At 50.2% G+C, this 23,065-nt stretch overlaps 1 protein-coding gene across 1 annotated transcript in view; it reads left to right on the top strand.

The window, feature by feature from the left end:
- The window catches only part of LOC139255579 (spectrin beta chain, non-erythrocytic 5-like), a gene marked incomplete at its 3' end in the record, with an annotated part of 292,546 nt that overhangs the window by 177,328 nt on the left and 92,153 nt on the right, over nucleotides 1-23,065 (top strand). Inside the window, exons 2-3 of the mRNA XM_070873953.1 lie at nucleotides 9,053-9,157; nucleotides 21,629-21,808. Of these exons, the coding sequence (XP_070730054.1) occupies nucleotides 9,053-9,157; nucleotides 21,629-21,808 (285 nt within the window). The remainder of the gene's footprint in view (nucleotides 1-9,052; nucleotides 9,158-21,628; nucleotides 21,809-23,065) is intronic.

Here is a 23,065-nt window from a genome sequence, read left to right on the forward strand (position 1 = left end):
CTAACTATATACAACAAAACTAAATATCCCAACACTATGTATGTAACAAAACTTAACATCCCAGCACTGACTGTGTGTATAACAGGACTGAGTGTCCCAGCATTGTGTGTGTAATAGGACTTAACGTCCCAGCACTGACTGTGTGTATAACAGGACTGAGTGTCCCAGCACTGTGTGTATAACAGGACTGAGTGTCCCAGCACTGTGTGTATAACAGGACTGAGAGTCCCAGCACTGTGTGTCTAACAGGACTGTGTGTCCCAGCACTGTGTGTATAACAGGACTGACTGTCCCAGCACTGACTGTGTGTATAACAGGACTGTGTGTATAACAGGACTGAGTGTCCCAGCACTGTGTGTATAACAGGACTGAGTGTCCCAACACTGTGTGTATAACAGGACTGAGTGTCCCAGCACTGGCTGTGTGTATATCAGGACTGAGGGTCCCAGCACTGACTGTGTGTATAACAGTAATGAGTGTCCCAACACTGTGTGTATCACAGGACTTAATGTCCCAGCACTGACTGTGTGTATAACAGGACTGAGTGTCCCAGCACTGTGTGTATAACAGGACTGAGTGTCCCAGGACTGAGTGTCCCAGCAATGACTGTGTGTATAACAGAACTGAGTGTCCCATCACTGACTGTGTGTATAACACGACTGAGTGTCCCAGCATTGTGTGTATAACAGGACTTAATGTCCCAGCACTGACTGTGTGTATAACAGGACTGAGTGTCCCAGCACTGACTGTGTGTGTAACAGGACTGAGTGTCCCAGCACTGACTGTGTAACAGGACTGAGTGTCCCAGCACTGTGTGTCTAAAAGGACTGAGTGTCACAGCACTGTGTGTGTAACAGGACTAAGTGTCCCAGCACTGTGTGTGTAACAGGACTGTGTGTCCAGCACTGTGTGTATAACAGGACTGTGTGTCCAGCACTGTGTGTATAACAGGACTGAGTCTCCCAGCACTGACTGTGTGTATAACAGGACTGAATGTCCCAACACTGTGTGTACAACAGGACTGAGTGTCCCAGCACTGTGTGGATAACAGGACTGAGTGTCCCAGCATTGTGTGAATAACAGGACTGCATGTCCCAACACTGTGTGAAAACTGGACTGAGTGTCCCAGCACTGACTGTGTGTATAACAGGACTGAGTGTCCCAGCACTGTGTGTATAACAGGACTGAGTGTCCCAGCACTGTGTGTATAACAGGACTGAGTGTCCCAGCACTGACTGTGTGTCCAACAGTACTGAGTGTTCCAGCACTGTTTGTAAACAGGACTGAGTGTCCCAGCACTGTGTGTGTAACAGGACTGAGTGTCCCAGCACTGTGTGTATAACAGGACTGAGTGTCCCAGCACTGTTTGTATAGCAGGACTGAGTGTCCCAGCACTGTGTGTGTATCAGGACTGAGTGTCCCAGCACTGTGTGTATAACAGGACTGAGTGTCCCAACACTGTGTGTATAACAGGACTGAGTGTCCCAGCACTGGCTGTGTGTATATCAGGACTGAGGGTCCCAGCACTGACTGTGTGTATAACAGAAATGAGTGTCCCAGCACTGTGTGTATCACAGGACTTAATGTCCCAGCACTGACTGTGTGTATAACAGGACTGAGTGTCCCAGCACTGTGTGTATAACAGGACTGAGTGTCCCAGCACTGTGTGTATAACAGGACTGAGTGTCCCAGCAATGACTGTGTGTATAACAGAACTGAGTGTCCCATCACTGACTGTGTGTATAACACGACTGAGTGTCCCAGCATTGTGTGTATAACAGGACTTAATGTCCCAGCACTGACTGTGTGTATAACAGGACTGAGTGTCCCAGCACTGTGTGTATAACAGGACTGAGTGTCCCAGCACTGTGTGTATAACAGAAATGAGTATCCCAACACTGTGTGTATCACAGGACTTAATGTCCCAGCACTGACTGTGTGTATAACAGGACTGAGTGTCCCAGCACTGTGTGTATAACAGGACTGAGTGTCCCAGCACTGTGTGTATAACAGGACTGAGTGTCCCAGCACTGTGTGTCTAACAGGACTGAGTGTCCCAGCACTGACTGTGTGTATAACAGGACTGAGTGTCCCAGCACTCTGTGTATAACAGGACTGTGTGTCCCAACGCTGTGTGTATAACAGGACTGAATGTCCCAGCACTGGCTGTGTGTATATCAGGACTTAATGTCCCAGCACTAACTATGTGTATAACAGAACTAAATATCCCAGCACTATATATATAACAGGACTGAGTGTCCCAGCACTGTGTGTATAACAGGAATGAGTGTCCCAGCAATGACCGTGTGTATAACAGAACTGAGTGTCCCATCACTGACTGTGTGTATAACACGACTGAGTGTCCCAGCATTGTGTGTATAACAGGACTTCATGTCCCAGCACTAACTGTGTGTATAACAAAACTGAATATCCCAACACTAACTATATACAACAAAACTAAATATCCCAACACTATGTATGTAACAAAACTTAACATCCCAGCACTGACTGTGTGTATAACAGGACTGAGTGTCCCAGCATTGTGTGTGTAATAGGACTTAACGTCCCAGCACTGACTGTGTGTATAACAGGACTGAGTGTCCCAGCACTGACTGTGTGTATAACAGGACTGAGTGTCCCAGCACTGACTGTGTAACAGGACTGAGTGTCCCAGCACTGTGTGTCTAAAAGGACTGAGTGTCACAGCACTGTGTGTGTAACAGGACTAAGTGTCCCAGCACTGTGTGTATAACAGGACTGTGTGTCCAGCACTGTGTGTATAACAGGACTGAGTGTCCCAGCACTGTGTGGATAACAGGACTGAGTGTCACAGCACTGTGTGTGTAACAGGACTAAGTGTCCCAGCACTGTGTGTATAACAGGACTGTGTGTCCAGCACTGTGTGTACAACAGGACTGAGTGTCCCAGCACTGTGTGGATAACAGGACTGAGTGTCCCAGCATTGTGTGAATAACAGGACTGCATGTCCCAACACTGTGTGTACAACAGGACTGAGTGTCCCAGCACTGACTGTGTGTCGAACAGTACTGAGTGTCCCAGCACTGACTGTGTGTATAACAGGACTGAGTGTCCCAGCACTGTGTGTATAACAGGACTGAGTGTCCCAGCACTGTGTGTATAACAGGACTGTGTGTCCAGCACTGTGTGTACAACAGGACTGAGTGTCCCAGCACTGTGTGGATAACAGGACTGAGTGTCCCAGCATTGTGTGAATAATAGGACTGCATGTCCCAACACTGTGTGTATAACAGGACTGAGTGTCCCAGCACTGACTGTGTGTCGAACAGTACTGAGTGTCCCAGCACTGACTGTGTGTATAACAGGACTGAGTGTCCCAGCACTGTGTGTATAACAGGACTGAGTGTCCCAGCACTGTGTGTATAACAGGACTGAGTGTCCTAGCAATGTGTGTATAACAGGACTGAGTGTCCCAGCACTGACTGTGTGTCTAACAGTACTGAGTGTCCCAGCACTGTGTGTATAACAGGACTGAGTGTCCCAGCACTGTGTGTGTAACAGGACTGAGTGTCCCAGCACTGTGTGTCTAACAGGACTAAGTGTCCCAGCACTTTGTGTATAACAGGACTGTGTGTCCCAGCACTGTGTGTATAACAGGACTGAGTGTCCCAGCACTGTGTGTATAACAGGACTGAGTGTCCCAGCACTGTTTGTATAGCAGGACTGAGTGTCCCAGCACTTTGTGTGTATCAGGATTGAGTGTCCCAGCACTGTGTGTATAACAGGACTGAGTGTCTCAACACTGTGTGTATAACAGGACTGAGTGTCCCAGCACTGGCTGTGTGTATATCAGGACTGAGGGTCCCAGCACTGACTGTGTGTATAACAGAAATGAGTGTCCCAACACTGTGTGTATCACAGGACTTAATGTCCCAGCACTGACTGTGTGTATAACAGGACTGAGTGTCCCAGCACTGTGTGTATAACAGGACTGAGTGTCCCAGCACTGTGTGTATAACAGGACTGAGTGTCCCAGCAATGACTGTGTGTATAACAGAACTGAGTGTCCCATCACTGACTGTGTGTATAACACGACTGAGTGTCCCAGCATTGTGTGTATAACAGGACTTAATGTCCCAGCACTGACTGTGTGTATAACAGGACTGAGTGTCCCAGCACTGACTGTGTACAACAGGACTGAGTGTCCCAGCAATGACTGTGTGTATAACAGGACTGAGTGTCCCAGCACTGTGTGTATAACAGGACTGAGTGTCCCAGCATTGTGTGTTTAACAGGACTGAATGTCCCAGCACTGGCTGTGTGTATATCAGGACTTAATGTCCCAGCACTAACTATGTGTATAACAGAACTAAATATCCCAGCACTATATATATAACAGGACTGAGTGTCCCAGCACTGTGTGTATAACAGGAATGAGTGTCCCAGCAATGACCGTGTGTATAACAGAACTGAGTGTCCCATCACTGACTGTGTGTATAACACGACTGAGTGTCCCAGCATTGTGTGAATAATAGGACTGCATGTCCCAACACTGTGTGTATAACAGGACTGAGTGTCCCAGCACTGACTGTGTGTCGAACAGTACTGAGTGTCCCAGCACTGACTGTGTGTATAACAGGACTGAGTGTCCCAGCACTGTGTGTATAACAGGACTGAGTGTCCCAGCACTGTGTGTATAACAGGACTGAGTGTCCCAGCAATGTGTGTATAACAGGACTGAGTGTCCCAGCACTGACTGTGTGTCTAACAGTACTGAGTGTCCCAGCACTGTGTGTGTAACAGGACTGAGTGTCCCAGCACTGTGTGTGTAACAGGACTGAGTGTCCCAGCACTGTGTGTATAACAGGACTGTGTGTCCCAGCACTGTGTGTATAACAGGACTGAGTGTCCCAGCACTGTGTGTATAACAGGACTGAGTGTCCCAGCACTGTTTGTATAGCAGGACTGAGTGTCCCAGCACTTTGTGTGTATCAGGATTGAGTGTCCCAGCACTGTGTGTATAACAGGACTGAGTGTCTCAACACTGTGTGTATAACAGGACTGAGTGTCCCAGCACTGGCTGTGTGTATATCAGGACTGAGGGTCCCAGCACTGACTGTGTGTATAACAGAAATGAGTGTCCCAACACTGTGTGTATAACAGGACTGAGTGTCCCAGCACTGTGTGTATAACAGGACTGAGTGTCCCAGCACTGTGTGTATAACAGGACTGAGTGTCCCAGCACTGTGTGTATAACAGGACTGAGTGTCCCAGCACTGTGTGTATAACAGGACTGAGTGTCCCAGCAATGACTGTGTGTATAACAGAACTGAGTGTCCCATCACTGACTGTGTGTATAACACGACTGAGTGTCCCAGCATTGTGTGTATAACAGGACTTAATGTCCCAGCACTGACTGTGTGTATAACAGGACTGAGTGTCCCAGCACTGACTGTGTACAACAGGACTGAGTGTCCCAGCAATGACTGTGTGTATAACAGGACTGAGTGTCCCAGCACTGTGTGTATAACAGGACTGAGTGTCCCAGCATTGTGTGTTTAACAGGACTGAGTGTCCCAGCACTGACTGTGCGTATAACAGGACTGAGTGTCCCAGCACTGTGTGTATAACAGGACTGAGTGTCCCAGCTTTGTGTGTTTAACAGGACTGAACATTAATGATTTAGACGAGGGGATTAAATGTAGTATCTCCAAATTTGCGGATGACACTAAGTTGGGTGGCAGTGTGAGCTGCGAGGAGGATGCTATGAGGCTGCAGAGCAACTTGGATAGGTTAGGTGAGTGGGCAAATGCATGGCAGATGAAGTATAATGTGGATAAATGTGAGGTTATCCACTTTGGTGGTAAAAACAGAGAGACAGACTATTATCTGAATGGTGACAGATTAGGAAAAGGGTAGGTGCAAAGAGACCTGGGTGTCATGGTACATCAGTCATTGAAGGTTGGCATGCAGGTACAGCAGGCGGTTAAGAAAGCAAATGGCATGTTGGCCTTCATAGCGAGGGGATTAGAGTACAGGGGCAGGGAGGTGTTGCTACAATTGTACAGGGCCTTGGTGAGGCCACACCTGGAGTATTGTGTACAGTTTTGGTCTCCTAACTTGAGGAAGGACATTCTTGCTATTGAGGGAGTGCAGCGAAGGTTCACCAGACTGATTCCCGGGATGGCGGGACTGACCTATCAAGAAAGACTGGATCAACTGGGCTTGTATTCACTGGAGTTCAGAAGAATGAGAGGGGACCTCATAGAAACGTTTAAAATTCTGACGGGGTTAGACAGGTTAGATGCAGGAAGAATGTTCCCAATGTTGGGGAAGTCCAAAACCAGGGGACACAGTCTAAGGATAAGGGGGAAGCCATTTAGGACCGAGATGAGGAGGGATTTCTTCACCCAGAGAGTGGTGAACCTGTGGAATTCTCTACCACAGAAAGTTGTTGAGGCCAGTTCACTAAATATATTCAAAAAGGAGTTAGATGTAGTCCTTACTACTCGGGGGATCAAGGGGTATGTCGAGAAAGCAGGAATGGGGTACTGAAGTTTCATGTTCAGCCATGAACTCATTGAATGGCGGTGCAGGCTCGAAGGGCCGAATGGCCTACTCCTGCACCTATTTTCTATATTTCTATGTTTCTATGACTTAATGTCCCAGCACTGACTGTGTGTATAACAGGACTGAGTGTCCCAGCACTGTGTGTGTGTATAACAGGACTGAGTGTCCCAGCACTGTGTGTGTGTGTATGCAGTTCTGTATATGTCACCCTGTGTATATGCAGTACTGTATATGTTGCCCTGTGTGTATGCAGTACTGTATATGTTGCCCTGTGTGTATGCAGTACTGTATATGTTGCCCTGTGTGTATGCAGTACTGTATATGTTGCCCTGTGTATATGCAGTACTGTATATGTCACCCTGTGTGTATGCAGTCATGTATATGTTGCCCTGTGTGTATGCAGTACTGTATATGTTGCCCTGTATGTATGCAGTACTGTATATGTCACCCTGTGTATATGCAGTGCTATATATGTTGCCCTGTGTGTATGCAGTACTGTATATGTCACCCTGTGTGTATGCAGTGCTATATATGTCACCCTGTGTGTATGCAGTACTGTATATGTCACCCTGTGTGTATGCAGTACTGTATATGTCACCCAGTGTGTATGCAGTACTGTATATGTCGCCCTGAGTGTATGCAGTACTGTATATGTCACCCTGTGTGTATGCAATACTGTATATGTCGCCCTGTGTGTATGCAGTACTGTATATGTCACCCTGTGTGTATGCAGTACTGTATATGTCGCCCTGTGTGTATGCAGTACTGTATATGTCACCCTGTGTGTATGCAGTACTGTATATGTTGCCCTGTGTGTATGCAGTACTGTATATGTTGCCCTGTGTGTATGCAGTACTGTATATGTCACCCTGTGTGTATGCAGTACTGTATATGTTGCCCTGTGTGTATGCAGTACTGTATATGTCACCCTGTGTGTATGCAGTACTGTATATGTCGCCCTGTGTGTATGCAGTACTGTATATGTTGCCCTGTGTGTATGCAGTACTGTATATGTCACCTGTGTGTATGCAGTACTGTATATGTTGCCCTGTGTGTATGCAGTACTGTATATGTCACCCTGTGTGTATGCAGTACTGTATATGTTGCCCTGTGTGTATGCAGTACTGTATATGTCACCCTGTGTGTATGCAGTACTGTATATGTTGCCCTGTGTGTATGCAGTACTGTATATGTCACCCTGTGTGTATGCAGTACTGTATATGTCACCCTGTGTGTATGCAGTACTGTATATGTTGCCCTGTGTGTATGCAGTACTGTATATGTCGCCCTGTGTGTATGCAGTACTGTATATGTTGCCCTGTGTGTATGCAGTACTGTATATGTCACCCTGTGTGTATGCAGTACTGTATATGTTGCCCTGTGTGTATGCAGTACTGTATATGTCGCCCTGAGTGTATGCAGTACTGTATATGTTGCCCTGTGTGTATGCAGTACTGTATATGTTGCCCTGTGTGTATGCAGTATTGCACTAACAGTATGGTAAATGGGACAGACTATGAACACATTTAGCCGCCGATAAGCCAGGATTTAAGGGGCGTCCCGAAGGGATCGCCAGGAGCAACAGCAGGCATACCTTGGAATGAGGTGGTAATTTGGTGAAGCCAAGCAATCCCACAACTAACGGATCGCAGTAAAGCTCAGTAGTCTTACCATGTACAGTCGAGAACAGTGGTGGAATTACCAGAGGAGGAGGCTCGCTTAATATCTCCATCCTCAGCATGGGGGGAACCCAGCACATGAGTGCAAGAGACAAGCGTCTGTAAACATCTTCATCCAAAAGTGACCCTACTCCCTCTCCTCTTGAGGTGCCCACCACCACTGATACCAGTGTCCATCCTATTCAACCACTTACTCCTTTCTTTATTCATCCCTGGGATGTGGGTGTTGCTGGCAAGGCCAGTATTTATTGCCCATCCCTAATTTCCCCTTGAGAAGGAGGTGGTGAGCCGCTGCAGTCCGTGTGGTGAAGGTGCTCCCACAGTGCTGTTAGGCAGGGAGTTCCAGGATTGTGACCCAGTGACGATGAAGGAACGGCCGATATATTTCCCAAGTCGGGATGGTGTGTGACTGGGAGGGGAACGTGGAGATGGTGGTGTTCCCATGCGCCTGCTGCCCTTGTCCTTCTAGGTGGTAGAGGTCCCGGGTTTGGGAGGTGCTTCCGAAGAAGCCTTGGCGAGTTGCCGCAGTGCATCTTGTAGATGGTACACACTGCAGCCACGGTGTACCGGTGGTGGAGGGAGTGAGTGTTGGAGGTGGGGGATGGGGGGCCCATCAAGTGGCTGCTTTGTCCTGGATGGTGTCGAGCTTCTCAAGTGTTGTTGGAGCTGCATTCATCCAGGCAAGTGGAGAGTGTTCCATCACACTCCTGACTTGTGCCTTGTAGATGGTGGGAAGATGGTGGGGAGTCAGGAGGTTACTCCTGTCTAGTATTAGACTGACTGTTACCTCCCCAGTTTAATCTGACCTTTTCCTTTGAATCCAGGTCCACCTAAGGTCAAAGGACCCCGAGGCTGCAGGTGAGCGTCGACAGAGCCCGACAGAGAAATGTTTCCCTCACAAAGATGAAGGGAGACCTCGGGAGGAAGAGGTAATTATCTTCTGCTCTTCCTTTCTTGTTGATCTGCCTCAGGTTGTTTAAACTTGGTTAGGCCTCACGGAGCACGGTGCACAGTTCGGGTCTCCATATTATTAGAGGATATGGACGCACTGGAGACGGTGCAAACAAGATTCACAAGGATAATACCTGAACTGAGAGGTTATGTGTATCAGGAAGGCTTGAACAGACGGGGGCATTTTTCTCCAGAATAGAGAAGGCCCAGGGGATGAGCTGATCGCGGTCTTTAAGATTATGAAAGGGTTTGATCAGATAGATAGAGAGAAGATGTTTCCACTTGTGTGGGAGATCAGAACTAGGGGCCATCAATATAACTTGGTCACTAATAAATCCAATGGGGAATTCAGGAGAAACACCTTTACCCAAAGAGCGGTGAGAATGTGGAACTCACTGCCACAGGGAGGGGTTGAGGCGAATAGAATCGATGCATTTAACGGGAAGCTCGATAAACACATAAGGGAGAAGGGAACATAAGAACATAAGAATTAGGGACAGGAGTCGGCCATTCGGCCCCTCGAGCCTGCTCCGCCATTTAATAAGATCCTGGCTGATCATCGACCTCAACTCCACTTTCCCGCCTGATCCCCATATCCCTCGATTCCTGTAAGTCTGGAGGGAGGAGCCTCATGTGGAGCATAAACACTGCCGTAGACCTGTGTCTGTAGACTTGATGTAACCACGCACCTTGGCCCTGTAGAACTTGTGGTTGAGGCTGTACGTGGGCAGTTTTGGGCTAACCTACCCTCAGAAGGACATTGCACAGTTGGAGAGGGCTTGGGAGGCGAGTAGGAGGGGGCTGACTGTGAGATTTAAAACAGCGAGTGTTTGATGAGGAAGAGGCAGAACTGGACATGCTCCCATCAGAGAAAAGGTGATGGAGATGTGATCAGAGAATCACTGCTATAATGTGCAACCCCAGCATGCTGCCTAGCCTTTATCTTCTCTTCTGTTCATCGTGGTACACGAGGCAACCTGTTTCTCACACTGTCTTTGCACTGGGTTGTTTCTGCAATGAAGGCCTCAGTTTATATCGGACATGGGTGGGGGGGGGGGGGGGCGGGAAACGGCTAGACCCGATTGGGGGAATCAGCACTCCACTCCCATTGGACACCGCCATTGTCTACGTGTCATAGAAACATAGAAACATAGAAACTAGGTGCAGGAGTAGGCCATTCGGCCCTTCGAGCCTGCACCACCATTCAATAAGATCATGGCTGATCATTCACCTCAGTACCCCTTTCCCGCTTTCTCTCCATACCCCTTGATCCCTTTAGCCGTAAGAGCCATATCTAACTCCCTCGTGAATATATCCAATGAACTGGCCTCAACAACTCTCTGTGGCAGGGAATTCCACAGGTTAACAACTCTCTGAGTGAAGAAGTTTCTCCTCATCTCGGTCCTAAATGGCCTACCCCTTATCCTAAAACTATATCCCCTGGTTCTGGACTTCCCCAACATCGGGAACATTCTTCCTGCATCTAACCTGTTCAGTCCCGTCAGAATCTTATATGTTTCTATGAGATCCCCTCTCATCCTTCTAAACTCCAGTGAATACAGGCCCAGTTGATCCAGTCTTTCCTCATGTTTCAGTCCTGCCATCCCTGGAATCAGTCTGGTGAACCTTCACTGCACTCCTTCAATAGCAAGAACGTCCTTCCTCAGATTAGGAGACCAAAACTGTACGCAATATTCCAGGTGAGGCCTCACTAAGGCCCTGTACAACTGCAGTAAGACCTCCCTGCTCCTATACTCAAATCCCCAAGCTATGAAGGCCAACATACCATTTGCCTTCTTCACCGCCTGCTGTACCTGCATGCCAACCTTCAATGACTGATGTACCATGACACCCAGGTCTCGTTGCACCTCCCCTTTTCCTAATCTGCCGCCATTCAGATAATATTCTGTCTTCGCGTTTTTGCCCCCAAAGTGGATAACCTCACATTTATCCACATTATACTGCATCTGTCATCATTAATAGACGGGAGCCCAGGGGGACAAATTCACTGTTTCCCCGTTTGGGGTGCTAACCATTTTAAACTTTTAAACAAGTCGCCATTTGTGCTGCAAGGAGGAAGTGGAGCGGCTGAATCAGGTGATCCACTCCCTTCCTGGAGCGCGGAATCAGGTGATCCACTCCCTTCCTGGAGCGCGGAATCAGGTGATCCACTCCCTTCCTGGAGCGCAGAGTCAGGTGATCCACTCCCTTCCTGTAGCGCGGAATCAGGTGATCCACTCCCTTCCTGGAGCGCGGAATCAGGTGATCCACTCCCTTCCTGGAGCGCAGAGTCAGGTGATCCACTCCCTTCCTGGAGCGCAGAGTCAGGTGATCCACTCCCTTCCTGGAGCGCGGAATCAGGTGATCAACTCCCTTCCTGGAGCGCGGAATCAGGTGATCAACTCCCTTCCTGGAGCGCAGAATCAGGTGATCCACTCCCTTTCTGAAAAGCTAGATTGGGTGATCCACTCCCTTCCTGGATCTGAGCCAGGTGATCCCCTCCCTTCCCGGAGCACCGCACCAGGTGATCCATTCCCTCCTGGAGCACTGAATTTGGTGATCCATTCCCTTCCCGGAGCTGAATCATGTGATCCACTCCCTTCCCGGAGCTGAATCAGGTGAACCACTCCCTTCCCGGAGCTGAATCAGGTGATCCACTCCCTTCCCGGAGCTGAATCAGGTGATCCACTCCCTTCCCGGAGCTGAATCAGGTGAACCACTCCCATTCCTGGAGAGCTGAATCAAGTGATCCAATCCCCTCCTGGAGCTGTATTATGTGATCCACTCCTCTCCTCGAGTGCTGAACCAGGTGATCCACTCCATTCCTGGAACTGAATCAAGTAATCTCCTCCCTTCCTGAAGCTGAATCATGTGAGCCACTCTCTTCCTGGAGCTGAATCAGGTGATCCACTCCCTTCCCGGAGCTGAATCAGGTGATCCACTCCCTTCCTGGAGCTGAATCAGGTGATCCATTCCCTTCCTGGAGCTGAATCAGGTGATCCATTCCCTTACTGGAGAGCTGAATCAAGTAACTACTACGTGTGCAGGAAGTGCATCCAGCTGCAGCTCCTCTCAGACTGCTTTGTGGCACTGGAGCTGCGCATGGATTCACTCTGGAGCATCCGCGATGCTGAGGATGTCGTGAATAGCACGTTTAGTGAGTTGGTCACACCGCAGGTAAAGGTTACACAGGCAGATAGGGAATGGGTGACCATCAGGAAGAGCAGTGGAAGGAAGGTAGTGCAGGGGTCCCCTGGGCTTATCCCCCTGCAAAACAGATACACCGCTTTGGGTACTGCTGGGGGGGATGACTCACCAGGGGAGGGCAGCAGCAGCCAAGTTCATGGCACCGTGGGTGGCTCTGCTGCACAGGAGGGCAGGAAAAAGAGTGGGAGAGCGATAGTGATAGGGGATTCTATTGTAAGGGGAAAAGATAGATGTTTCTGCAGCCACAATTGAGACTCCAGGATGGTATGTTGCCTCCTTGGTGCAAGGGTCAAGGATGTCTCGGAGCGGGTGCAGGACATTTTAGAGTGGGAGGGTGAACAGCCAGTTGTCGTGGTACATATAGGTACCAATGATACAGGTAAAAAACGGGATGAGGTCCTACAAGCTGAATTTAGGGAGCTAGGAGTTAAATTAAAAAGTAGGACCTCAAATCTCAGGATCGCTACCAGTGCCACATGCTAGTCAGAGTAGGAATCGCAGGATAGTTAAGATGAATACGTGGCTTGAGCAGTGGTGCAGCAGGGAGGGATTCAAGTTCCTGGGACATTGGAACCGGTTCTGGGGGAGGTGGGACCAGTACAAACCGGACAGTCTGCACCTGGGCAGGACCAGAACCAATGTCCTAGGGGGAGTGTTTGCTAGTGCTGTTGGGGAGGGGTTAAACTAATATGGCAGGGGGATGGGAGTCTATGCAGGGAGACAGAGGGAAATAGAATGGGGGCAGAAGCAAAAGATAGAAAGAAGAACAGTAAAAGTGGAGGGCAGAGAAACCCAAGGCAAAAATCAAAAAGGGCCACAGTACAACATAATTCTAAAAGGGCAAAGTGTGTTCCAAAAACAAGCCTGAAGGCTCTGTGCCTCAATGCGAGGAGTATTCTGAATAAAGTGGATGAATTAACTGCGCAGATGGCATTTAACGGATATGATGTAATTGGCATCACGGAGACATGGCTCCAGGGTGACCAAGGCTGGGAACTCAACATCCAGGGGTATTCAATATTCAGGAAGGATGGACTGAAAGGAAAAGGAGGTGGGGTAGTGTTGCTGGTTAAAGAGGAGATTAACGCAATAGTAAGGAAGGACATTAGCTTGGATGATGTGGAATCTGTATGGGTGGAGCTGCAGAACAGCAAAGGGCAGAAAACGCTAGTGGGAGTTGTGTAAAACCACCAACAGTAGTAGTGAGGTTGGGGATGGCATCAAACAGGAAATAAAGGATGCGTGCAATAAAGGTACAGCAGTTATCATGGGTGACTTTATTCTACATATAGATTGGGCTAACCAAACTGGTAGCAATACGGTGGAGGAGGATTTCCTGGAGTGTATAAGGGATGGTTTTCTCGACTAATATGTCGAGGAACCAACTAGAGAGCTGGCCATCCTAGACTGGGTGTTGTGTAATGAGAGAGGATTAATTAACAACCTTGTTGTGCGAGGTTCCTTGGGGAAGAGTGACCATAATATGGTAGAATTCTTCATTAAGATGGAGAGTGACACAGTTAACAGAGACTAGGGTCCTGAACTTAAAGAAAGGTAACTTCGATGGTATGAGACATAGGCAATGGCAGACATTTAAAGATCACATGGATGAACTTCAACAATTGTACATCCCTGTCTGGTGTAAAAATAAAATGGGGAAGGTGGCTCAACCGTGGCTAACAAGGAAAATTTGGGTTAGTGTTAAAACCAAGGAAGAGGCATATAAATTGGCCAGAAAAAGCAGCAAACCTGAGGACTGGGAGAAATTTAAAATTCAACAGAGGAGGACAAAGGGTTTAATTAAGAAGGGGAAAATAGAGTATGAGAGGAAGCTTGCAGGGAACATAAAAACTGACTGCAAAAGCTTCTCTTGATATGTGAAGAGAAAAAGATTAGTGAAAACAAACGTAGGTCTCTTGCAGTCAGAATCAGGTGAATTTATAATGGGGAACAAAGAAATGGCAGACCAATTGAACAAATACTTTGGTTCTGTCTGCAAGAAGGAAGACACAAATAACCTTCTGGAAATACTAGGGGACCGAGGGTCTAGCGGGAAGGAGGAACTGAAGGAAATCCTTATTAGTCAGGAAATTGTGTTAGGGAAATTGATGGGATTGAAGGCCGATAAATCCCAAGGGCCTGATAGTCTGCATCCCAGAGTGCTCAAGGAAGTGGCTCTGGAAATTGTGGATACATTGGTGGTCATTTTCCAACATTCTATCGACTCTGGATCAGTTCCTCTGGACTGGAGGGTAGCTAATGTAACCCCACTTTTTAAAAAAGGAGGGAGAGAGAAAACGGGTAATTATAGACCGGTTATCCTGACATCAGTAGTGGGGAAAATGTTGGAATCAATTATTAAAGCAGCGCATTTGGAAAGCAGTGACAGGATCGGTCCAAGTCAGCATGAATTTATGAAAGGGAAATCATGCTTGACAAATCTTCTAGAATTTTTTGAGGATGTAACTAGTAGAGTGGACAAGGGAGAACCAGTGGATGTGGTGTATTTGGACTTTCAAAAGGCTTTTGACAAGGTCCCACACAAGAGATTAGTGTGCAAAATTAAAGCACATGGTAATGGGGGTAATGTATTGACGTGGATAGAGAACTGGTTGGCAGACAGGAAGCAAAGAGTAGGAATAAACGGGTCCTTTTCAGAATGGCAGGCAGTGACTAGTGGGGTACCGCAAGGTTCAGTGCTGGGGCCCCAGCTATTTAGAATATACATTAACGATTTAGATGAAGGAATTGAGTGTAATATCTCCAAGTTGCAGATGACACTAAGCTGGGTGACAGTGTGGGCAGTGAGGAGGATGCTAAGAGACTGCAGGGTGACTTGGACAGGTTAGGTGAGTGGGCAAATGCATGGCAGATGCAGTATAATGTAGATAAATGTGAGGTTATCCACTTTGGTGGCAAAAGCAGGAAGGCAGAATATTATCTGAATGGTGACAGATTAGGAAAAGGGGAGGTGCAACGAGACCTGGGTGTCATGGTTCATCAGTCATTGAAGTTTAGCATGCAGGTACAGCAGGCGGTGAAGAAGGCAAATGGTATGTTGGCCTTCAGAGCTAGGGGATATGAGTATAGGAGCAGGGAAGTTTTACTGCAATTGTACAGGGTCTTGGTGAGACCTCACCTGGAATATTGTGTTCAGTTTTGGCCTCCTAATCTGAGGAAGGATGTTCTTGCTATTGAGGGAGTGCAGCAAAGATTCACCAAATTGATTCCCTGGATGACAGGACTGACATATGAGGAGAAATTGGATCGACTGGGCTTATATTCACTGGAATTTAGAAGAATGAGAGGGGATCTCATAGAAACATATAAAATTCTGATGGGAGTGGACAGGTTAGATGCAGGAAGAATGTTCCCAATGTTGGGGAAGTCCAGAACCAGGGGTCACAGTCTAAGGGTAAGGGGTAAGCCATTTAGGACCGAGATGAGGAGAAACTTCTTCACTCAGAGAGTTGTTAACCTGTGGAATTCCCTGCTGCAGAGAGTTGTCGAGGCCAATTCATTGGATATATTCAACAGGGAGTTAGATATGGCCCTTATGGCTAAAGGGATCAAGGGGTATGGAGAGAAAGCAGGAATGGGGTACTGAGGTGAATGATCAGCCATGATCATATTGAATGGCGGTGCAGGCTTGAAGGGCCGAATGGCCTACTCCTGCACCTATTTTCTATGTTTCTATGATCCACTCCCTTCCTGGAGCTGAATCAAGTAATCCACTCCCTACGTGGAGATGAATCATGTGATTCACTCATTCCCTGGATTGCGGACCCAGGTAATCCGCTCTCTTCCTGGAGCTGAATCGGGTGATCCACTCCCTCTCTGTAGCGCCGAATCGGGTGATCCACTCCCTCCCTGGATAGCTGAATCAAGTGATCCATTCCCTTCCTCAAGTACTGAGTCTGGTGATCCACTTGCTCCCCGGAGTGCTGAATTGAGCGATCCAGTCGCTCCCTGGAACACTGAATCATATAATCCACTCCCTTCCTGGAGTTGCATCAGGCGATCCACTCCCTCCCCGGAGCACGGAATCAGGTGATCCACTCACACCCTGGAGCACTGAATCAGGCGATCCACTCCCTCCCCGGAGCACTGAATCAGGCGATCCACTCATACCCTGGAGCACGGAATCAGGTGATCCACTCACACCCTGGAGCACTGAATCAGGTGATCCACTCACACCCTGGAGCTGAATCAGGAGATCCCCGAGTCGAGTCGGGTGATCCACTCACTCCTTGGAGCTGAATCGGGTGATCCTCTCGCTCCTTGGAGTGCGAGCAGCAGCAGGCGGGGCTGGGACCTCAGCAGTGCTGCCCCGCAGAGAGGCTTGTTCTCTCCGTGACGGGAAGGACCATCGCTGCAGGCTCTGTGATGTAAAAGGCATCGATCTGGATCAGCAATGCAGCCGCCATCCCATGCAATCAGCCCGGTACTCAAGCAGATAGCAGGGTGATCGCAGGGTTCCCGGCTAATCGCAGGGTACACACCGTGAAATCACACACACACACACAGATATACACCGTGAAATCACACACACACACACACACAATCCCTCAGTACTACCCTACTGACAGTGCAGCTCTCCCTCAGTACTGCCCCTCCGACAGTGCGGCGCTCCCTCAGTACTGCCCCTCCGACAGTGCAGTGCTCCCTCAGTACTGCCCCTCCGACAGTGCAGTGCTCCCTCAGTACTGCCCCTCCGACAGTGCAGTGCTCCCTCAGTACTGCCCCTCCGACAGTGCAGCGCTCCCTCAGTACTGTCCCTCCGACAGTGCAGCGCTCCCTCAGTACTGCCCCTCCGACAGTGCAGCGCTCCCTCAGTACTGCTCCTCCAACAGTGCAGCGCTCCCTCAGTACTGCCCCTCCGACAGTGCAGCGCTCCCTCAGTACTGCCCCTCCGACAGTGCAGCGCTCCCTCAGTACTGCCCCTCCGACAGTGCAGCGCTCCCTCAGTACTGCCCCTCCGACAGTGCAGCGCTCCCTCAGTACTGCCCCTCCGACAGTGCGGCTCTCCCTCAGTACAGCCCCTCCAACAGTGCAGCACTCCCTCAGTACTGCCCCTCCGACAGTGCGGCGCTCCCTCAGTACTGCCCCTCCGACAGTGCAGCACTCCCTCAATATTGCCCCTCCGACAGTGCAGCACTCCCTCAGTACTGCCCCTCCGACGGTGCAGCACTCCCTCAGGTATGCCCCTCCGACAGTGCAGAACTCCCTCAATATTGCCCCTCCGACAGTGCAGCACTCCCTCAGTACTGCCCCTCCGACAGTGCAGCACTCCCTCACTACTGCCCCTCCGACAGTGCAGCACTCCCTCAGGTATGCCCCTCCCATCCCTTCAAACCGACTGTCATCACCATCTCCTAAAAAACCCCACCCTTGACCCCTCTGTCCTTGCAAACTACCGCCTCTTCTCTAACCTCACTTTCCCGCTCCAAAGTCCTTGAACGTGATGTTGTCTCCCAAATCTGCCCATCTTTCCCGCAATTCCATGTTTGAATCTCTCCAATCTGGTTGCCACCCCTGCCACAGTATCTAACGGCCCTTATCGAGGTCACAAATGACATCCTTTGTGAGTGTGACAAAGGTAAACTATCCCTCCTTGTCCTCCTGGACCTGTCTGCAGCCTGTGACACGGTTAACCACTCCATCCTCCTCCAACACCTCTCCACCATCGTCCAGCTGGGTGGGACTGCACTCGCCTGGTTCCATTCTTATCCATCGAATCGTAGCCAGAGATCCACCAGCAACAGCTTCTCTTCCCACTCCCCCATCGTTACCTCTGGTGTCCCCCAAGGATCTGTCCCTGGTCCCCTCCTATTTCTCATCTACATGTTGCCCCTCGGCGACATCATCCGAAAACACAGCGTCAGTTTCCACATGTACGCTGACACCCAGCTCTACCGCAGAGAGTTGTTGAGGCCAGTTCATTGGATATATTCAAGGGGGAGTTAGATATGGCCCTTACGGCTAAAGGGATCAAGGGGTATGGAGAGAAAGCAGGAAAGGGGTACTGAGGGAGTGATCAACCATGATCTTATTGAATGGTGGTGCAGGCTCGAAGGCCGAATGGCCTACTCCTGCACCTATTTTCTATGGGCCCAAGTTTCGGCCTGAGTTGCTCCTGATTTTTTGGAGCAACTGGTGTAGAACGGAGTATCTTAGAAATTCAAATTCTCGGCATTTAGTTTGCTCCAGTTCTCGTCAGTTAGAACAGTTTCACTTTGGAACAGAATTTATTTTTCAAAAGGGGGCGTGTCCGGCCACTTACGCCTGTTTTCAAAGTTTCGGCAGTGAAAACTTACTCCAAACTAACTTAGAATGGAGCAAGTGAAGATTTTTGTACGTTCAAAAAAACCTTGTCTGCACTTTAGAAAATCAGGCGTGGGGAATGGGGGGGGGCGGTTTAAAGGGAAGTTTACAAACATTAAACACTTCAGTTTTACAAATAAAGAGCCATCGTCAATAATAAATGCTAAATACATCAATAAATCAACCAATAAATCAATCAAAAAAATTAATAAAAAATAAAAAAAATTTAAAAATCAATAAATAAAACATTTTCTACTTACCGACTGCAGGACCGGGAGCCCTCCAACAGCGTGCTAGGACGGCCCCTCCACCCCCCAGTGTGTCTCTGTCAGTGTCTCTATCTCTCTGTCTGTCTGTGTGTGTGTTTCTGACAGCGAGGGGGGGAGGAGGGGGAGAAGTGGGGGGAGAGGGAGAGGGGGAGAAGCGGGGGGAAGGGGGAGAGGTGGAGAAGGAGAGAGGATGTAGGGAGGGAGGGAAGGAGAGAGGAGGGAGGGAGGGAGGGAAGGAGAGAGGAGGGAGGGGGGAGGAGAGGAGAGAGGAGGGAGGGAGAGAAGGAGAGAGGGGGGAGGGAAGGAGAGAGGGGTGGGGAAGGAGAGAGGATGTAGGGAGGGAGGGAAGGAGAGAGGAGGAAGGGAGGGAGGGAAGGAGAAAGGAGAGAGGAGGGAGGGAGGGAGGAGAGGAGAGAGGAGGGAAGGAGGGAAGGAGAGAGGGGGGAGGGAGGGAGGGAAGGAGAGAGGAGGGAGGGGGGGAGGAGAGGAGAGAGGAGGGAGGGAGGGAAGGAGAGAGGGGGGAGGGAAGGAGAGAGGAGGGAGGGGGGAGGAGAGGAGAGAGGAGGGAGGGAGAGAAGGAGAGAGGGGGGAGGGAGGGAGAGAGGGGTGGGGAAGGAGAGAAGGAGGCTGAATGGCCGGGCCCAAGACCTCGGGCTAGATTTACAGGTAGGTGGTGTCGGGTCTCGGGGTGGGGGGGGGGGTCACGGAGGTCCGGGGTGGGGGTGGGGGGTTGGTGGGAGAGAGAGAGTCGCGGAGGTCGGGTTGCCGGGGGGAGGGGCGGGAGTCGGGTCGGGTCGGGAGGAAGCTGGAGCTGGCCGTGGGAGGAGCCTGATCCACGCAGCCCCAGTGAGGCCATTGGGCCAGGGCTGGGGGCTGCGTGCTTCGGGGCCCCTCCCACACAGTTTCGGGCGCCTGGAGCTACTGCACATGCGCACCCACTGTAGCGCGCATGTGCAGAGGTCCCGGCACTGTTTTCAGCGCAGGGACCTGGCTCCGCCCCCCCACAGCTCGTGCTGTGCCGCGCCCGGCTGCAGAAGACCTGCAGCAAGCCGGAGAATAGGGAAGTTTTTTTTAGGCGCACTTTCTGGCGTGAAAAACCGGCGTCCAGGTCCGGGCTGCGCTGTTTTAGGCGCGTCCCGAAACTTGGGCCCTATGTTTCTAGATTTACCTCACTAGCCCTTCTTTCGACCCCTCCACGGTCTCTAAATTGTCAGACTGTTTGTCCAACATCTAGTTCTGGATGAGCAGGAATTTCATTCAACTAAATATTGGGAAGAGTGAAGCCATTGTCTTTGCTGCACACCATAAACTCCGTTCCCTAGACACTGACTTCATCCCTCTGGCAACTGTCTAAGACCTCCTGTTTCCACCTCCGTAACATCGCCCGTCTCTGCCCCTGCCTCAGCTCATCCACTGCTGAAACCTTCACCCCTGCCTTTGTCTTCTCTAGACTTGACTATTCCAACCTCCCACTTACCACCCTCCAAAATCTTCAGCTCATCCAAAACTCTGCTGCCTGTGTCCTAACTCGCACCAAATCCCGCTCACCCATCATCCATGTGCTCGCTGACCTACATTGGCTCCCGGTTAAGCAGCCCCTCGATTTCAAAATTATCATCCTCGTGTTCAAATAAGAACATAAGAAATAGGAGCAGGAGTAGGCCATACGGCCCCTCGAGCCTGCTCCGCCATTCAATACGATCATGGCTGATCCGATCATGGACTCAGCTCTACTTCCCCGTCCGCTCCCCATAACCCCGTATTCCCTTATCAGTCTGTTTCTGTCTTAAATTTATCCAATGTCCCAGCCTCCACAGCTCTCTGAGGCAGCGAATTCCACAGGTTTACAACCCTCTGAGAAAATAAATTTCTTCTCATCTCAGTTTTAAATGGGCGGCCCCTTATTCTAAGATCATGCCCACTTCATGGCCTCGCCCCTCCCTATCTCTGTAATCTTCACAACCCCCCGAGATATCTGCGCCCCTCTAATTCTGCCCTCTTGACCATCCCTGATTGTAATCGCTCCACCATCGGTGGCCGTGGTTCTATTGCCTGGGTCCCAAGCTCTGGAACTCCCTCCCTAAACCTGTCCGCCTCTCTACCTCTCTTTCCTCCTTCAGGACGCTTCTTAAAACCTCCCTCTCTGACCCAGCTTTTGGTCACCCGCCCTGATTTCTCCTCATGTGGCTCGGTGTCAAATTTTAAATGTCATAACTCTGCTGTGAAGTGCCATAGGACGTTTCACTACGTTAAAGGCGCTATATAAATACACGTTGGTGTTGTTGTTCAACAACCAGCGGGCATAGGTTGAAAGTAATTGGGGGGAGGTTTAGAGGGGATTTGAGAACTTCTTTCACCCAGAGGGAGGTGGGGGTCTGGAACTCACGGCCTGAAAGGGTGGTAGAGGCAGAAACCCTCACCACATTTAAACAGTACCTGGATGTGCCCCTGAAGTGCTGTAACCTGCAGGGCTACGGACCCAGAGCTGGGAAATTGGTTTAGGCCGGGTGGCTCTTGGTCGGCCGGCGCGGACACGATGGGCCGAATGGCCTCCTGTGCTGTCAACGTCTCTGATTCTGTGTCGAATTGTGTGTGCGAGTGCCCTCCCAGGGAGTGATTTACAAGCTGTGGTCTTCCTCGACCCTCCAGGGCCCTGACTGGAGCGTTTCCAGGCTCAGCGGGATCAATTCGCTGCCGGAGGCTCAGGTGTCCATCAGTCGGCAGGAAGGCGGCCGGAGGAGGGGCTTGGAGGCTACAGCTGGTGCAGTGCCAGAGGGGCACCCAACCCTGCGCCACGTCACTGCTCAGTACAACAGGGAGCGCGTGCAGGTAGGAGGGGTAACGGTGACAGTGGGCCGGGCAGAGCTGTTGGCCCTTGTGGCCCGGGGGGGGGGGGGAGGAGGTGGGAAACGTGGGTGGTGTCGGGGTCTCGGGACTGTCCCTGTCACACTGAGCCCAGGGATCAAATCCTGGTCATCATCATCATAGGAATCGAGGAACTTGCTTCCACTCTAAAAATGAGTCCTCAGGTGACTGAACAGTCCAATACGAGAACCACAGTCCCTGTCACAGGTGGGACAGACAGACGTTGAGGGAAGGGGAGGGTGGGACAGGTTTGCCGCACGCTCCTTCCGCTGCCTGCGCTTGGTTTCTGCATGCTCTCGGCGACGAGACTCGAGGTGCTCAGCGCCCTCCCGGATGCACTTCCTCCACTTAGGGCGGTCTTTGGCCAGGGACTCCCAGGTGTCGGTGGGGATGTTGCACTTTATCAGGGAGGCTTTGAGGGTGGTCCCTGTAACGTTTCCTCTGCCCACCTTTGGTTTGTTTGCCGTGAAGGAGTTCCGAGTAGAGCGCTTGCTCTTGTGTCGGGGCATGCGGACAATGTGGCCCGCCCAGCGGAGCTGATCGAGTGTGGTCAGTGCTTCGATGCTGGGGATGTGGCTGTGCTCAATCCATCAAGGCAAGACGGCCTAAAGCACACGGCTACATTCGGCAGATTCCAGCCGCTGCCTCTGGCCCTCTGCGTGTCTTGCCGTAGGGCTAAGGGCTCGACAATTCAGGACTGAGATGAGGAGGAATTTCTTCACTCAGAGGGTGGTGAATCTTTGGAATTCTCTTCCCCAGAGGGCTGTGGAGGTTCAGCAATTAATAAAGCAAATGGTATGTTGGCCTTTATTACAGGAGGGTTTGAGAACAAGAGTAAAGACGTCTTACTGCAATTATATAGGGCCCTGGTAAGATCGCACCTGGAGTATTGTGTACAGTTTTGGTCTTCCTACTTAAGGAAGGATATACTTGCCATGGAGGGAGTGCAACGAAGGTTCACCAGACAGATTCCTGGGATGGGGGGATTGTCCTGTGAGGAGAGATTGAGTAGACCGGCCGATATTCTACATAAGAACAAAAGAAATAGGAGCAGGAGTCGGCCATTTGGCCCCTTGAGCCTGCTCCGCCATTCAATAAGATCATGGCTGATCTGATCATGGACTCAGCTCCACTTCCCCGCCCGTTCCCCATAACCCTTTACTCCCTTATCGCTCAAAAATCTGTCTATCGCCGCCTTAAATATATTCAATGACCCAGCCT

The sequence above is a fragment of the Pristiophorus japonicus genome, unplaced genomic scaffold (genome assembly GCF_044704955.1).
Source record: "Pristiophorus japonicus isolate sPriJap1 unplaced genomic scaffold, sPriJap1.hap1 HAP1_SCAFFOLD_613, whole genome shotgun sequence".
In the NCBI taxonomy this organism is placed as follows: domain Eukaryota; kingdom Metazoa; phylum Chordata; class Chondrichthyes; family Pristiophoridae; genus Pristiophorus; species Pristiophorus japonicus.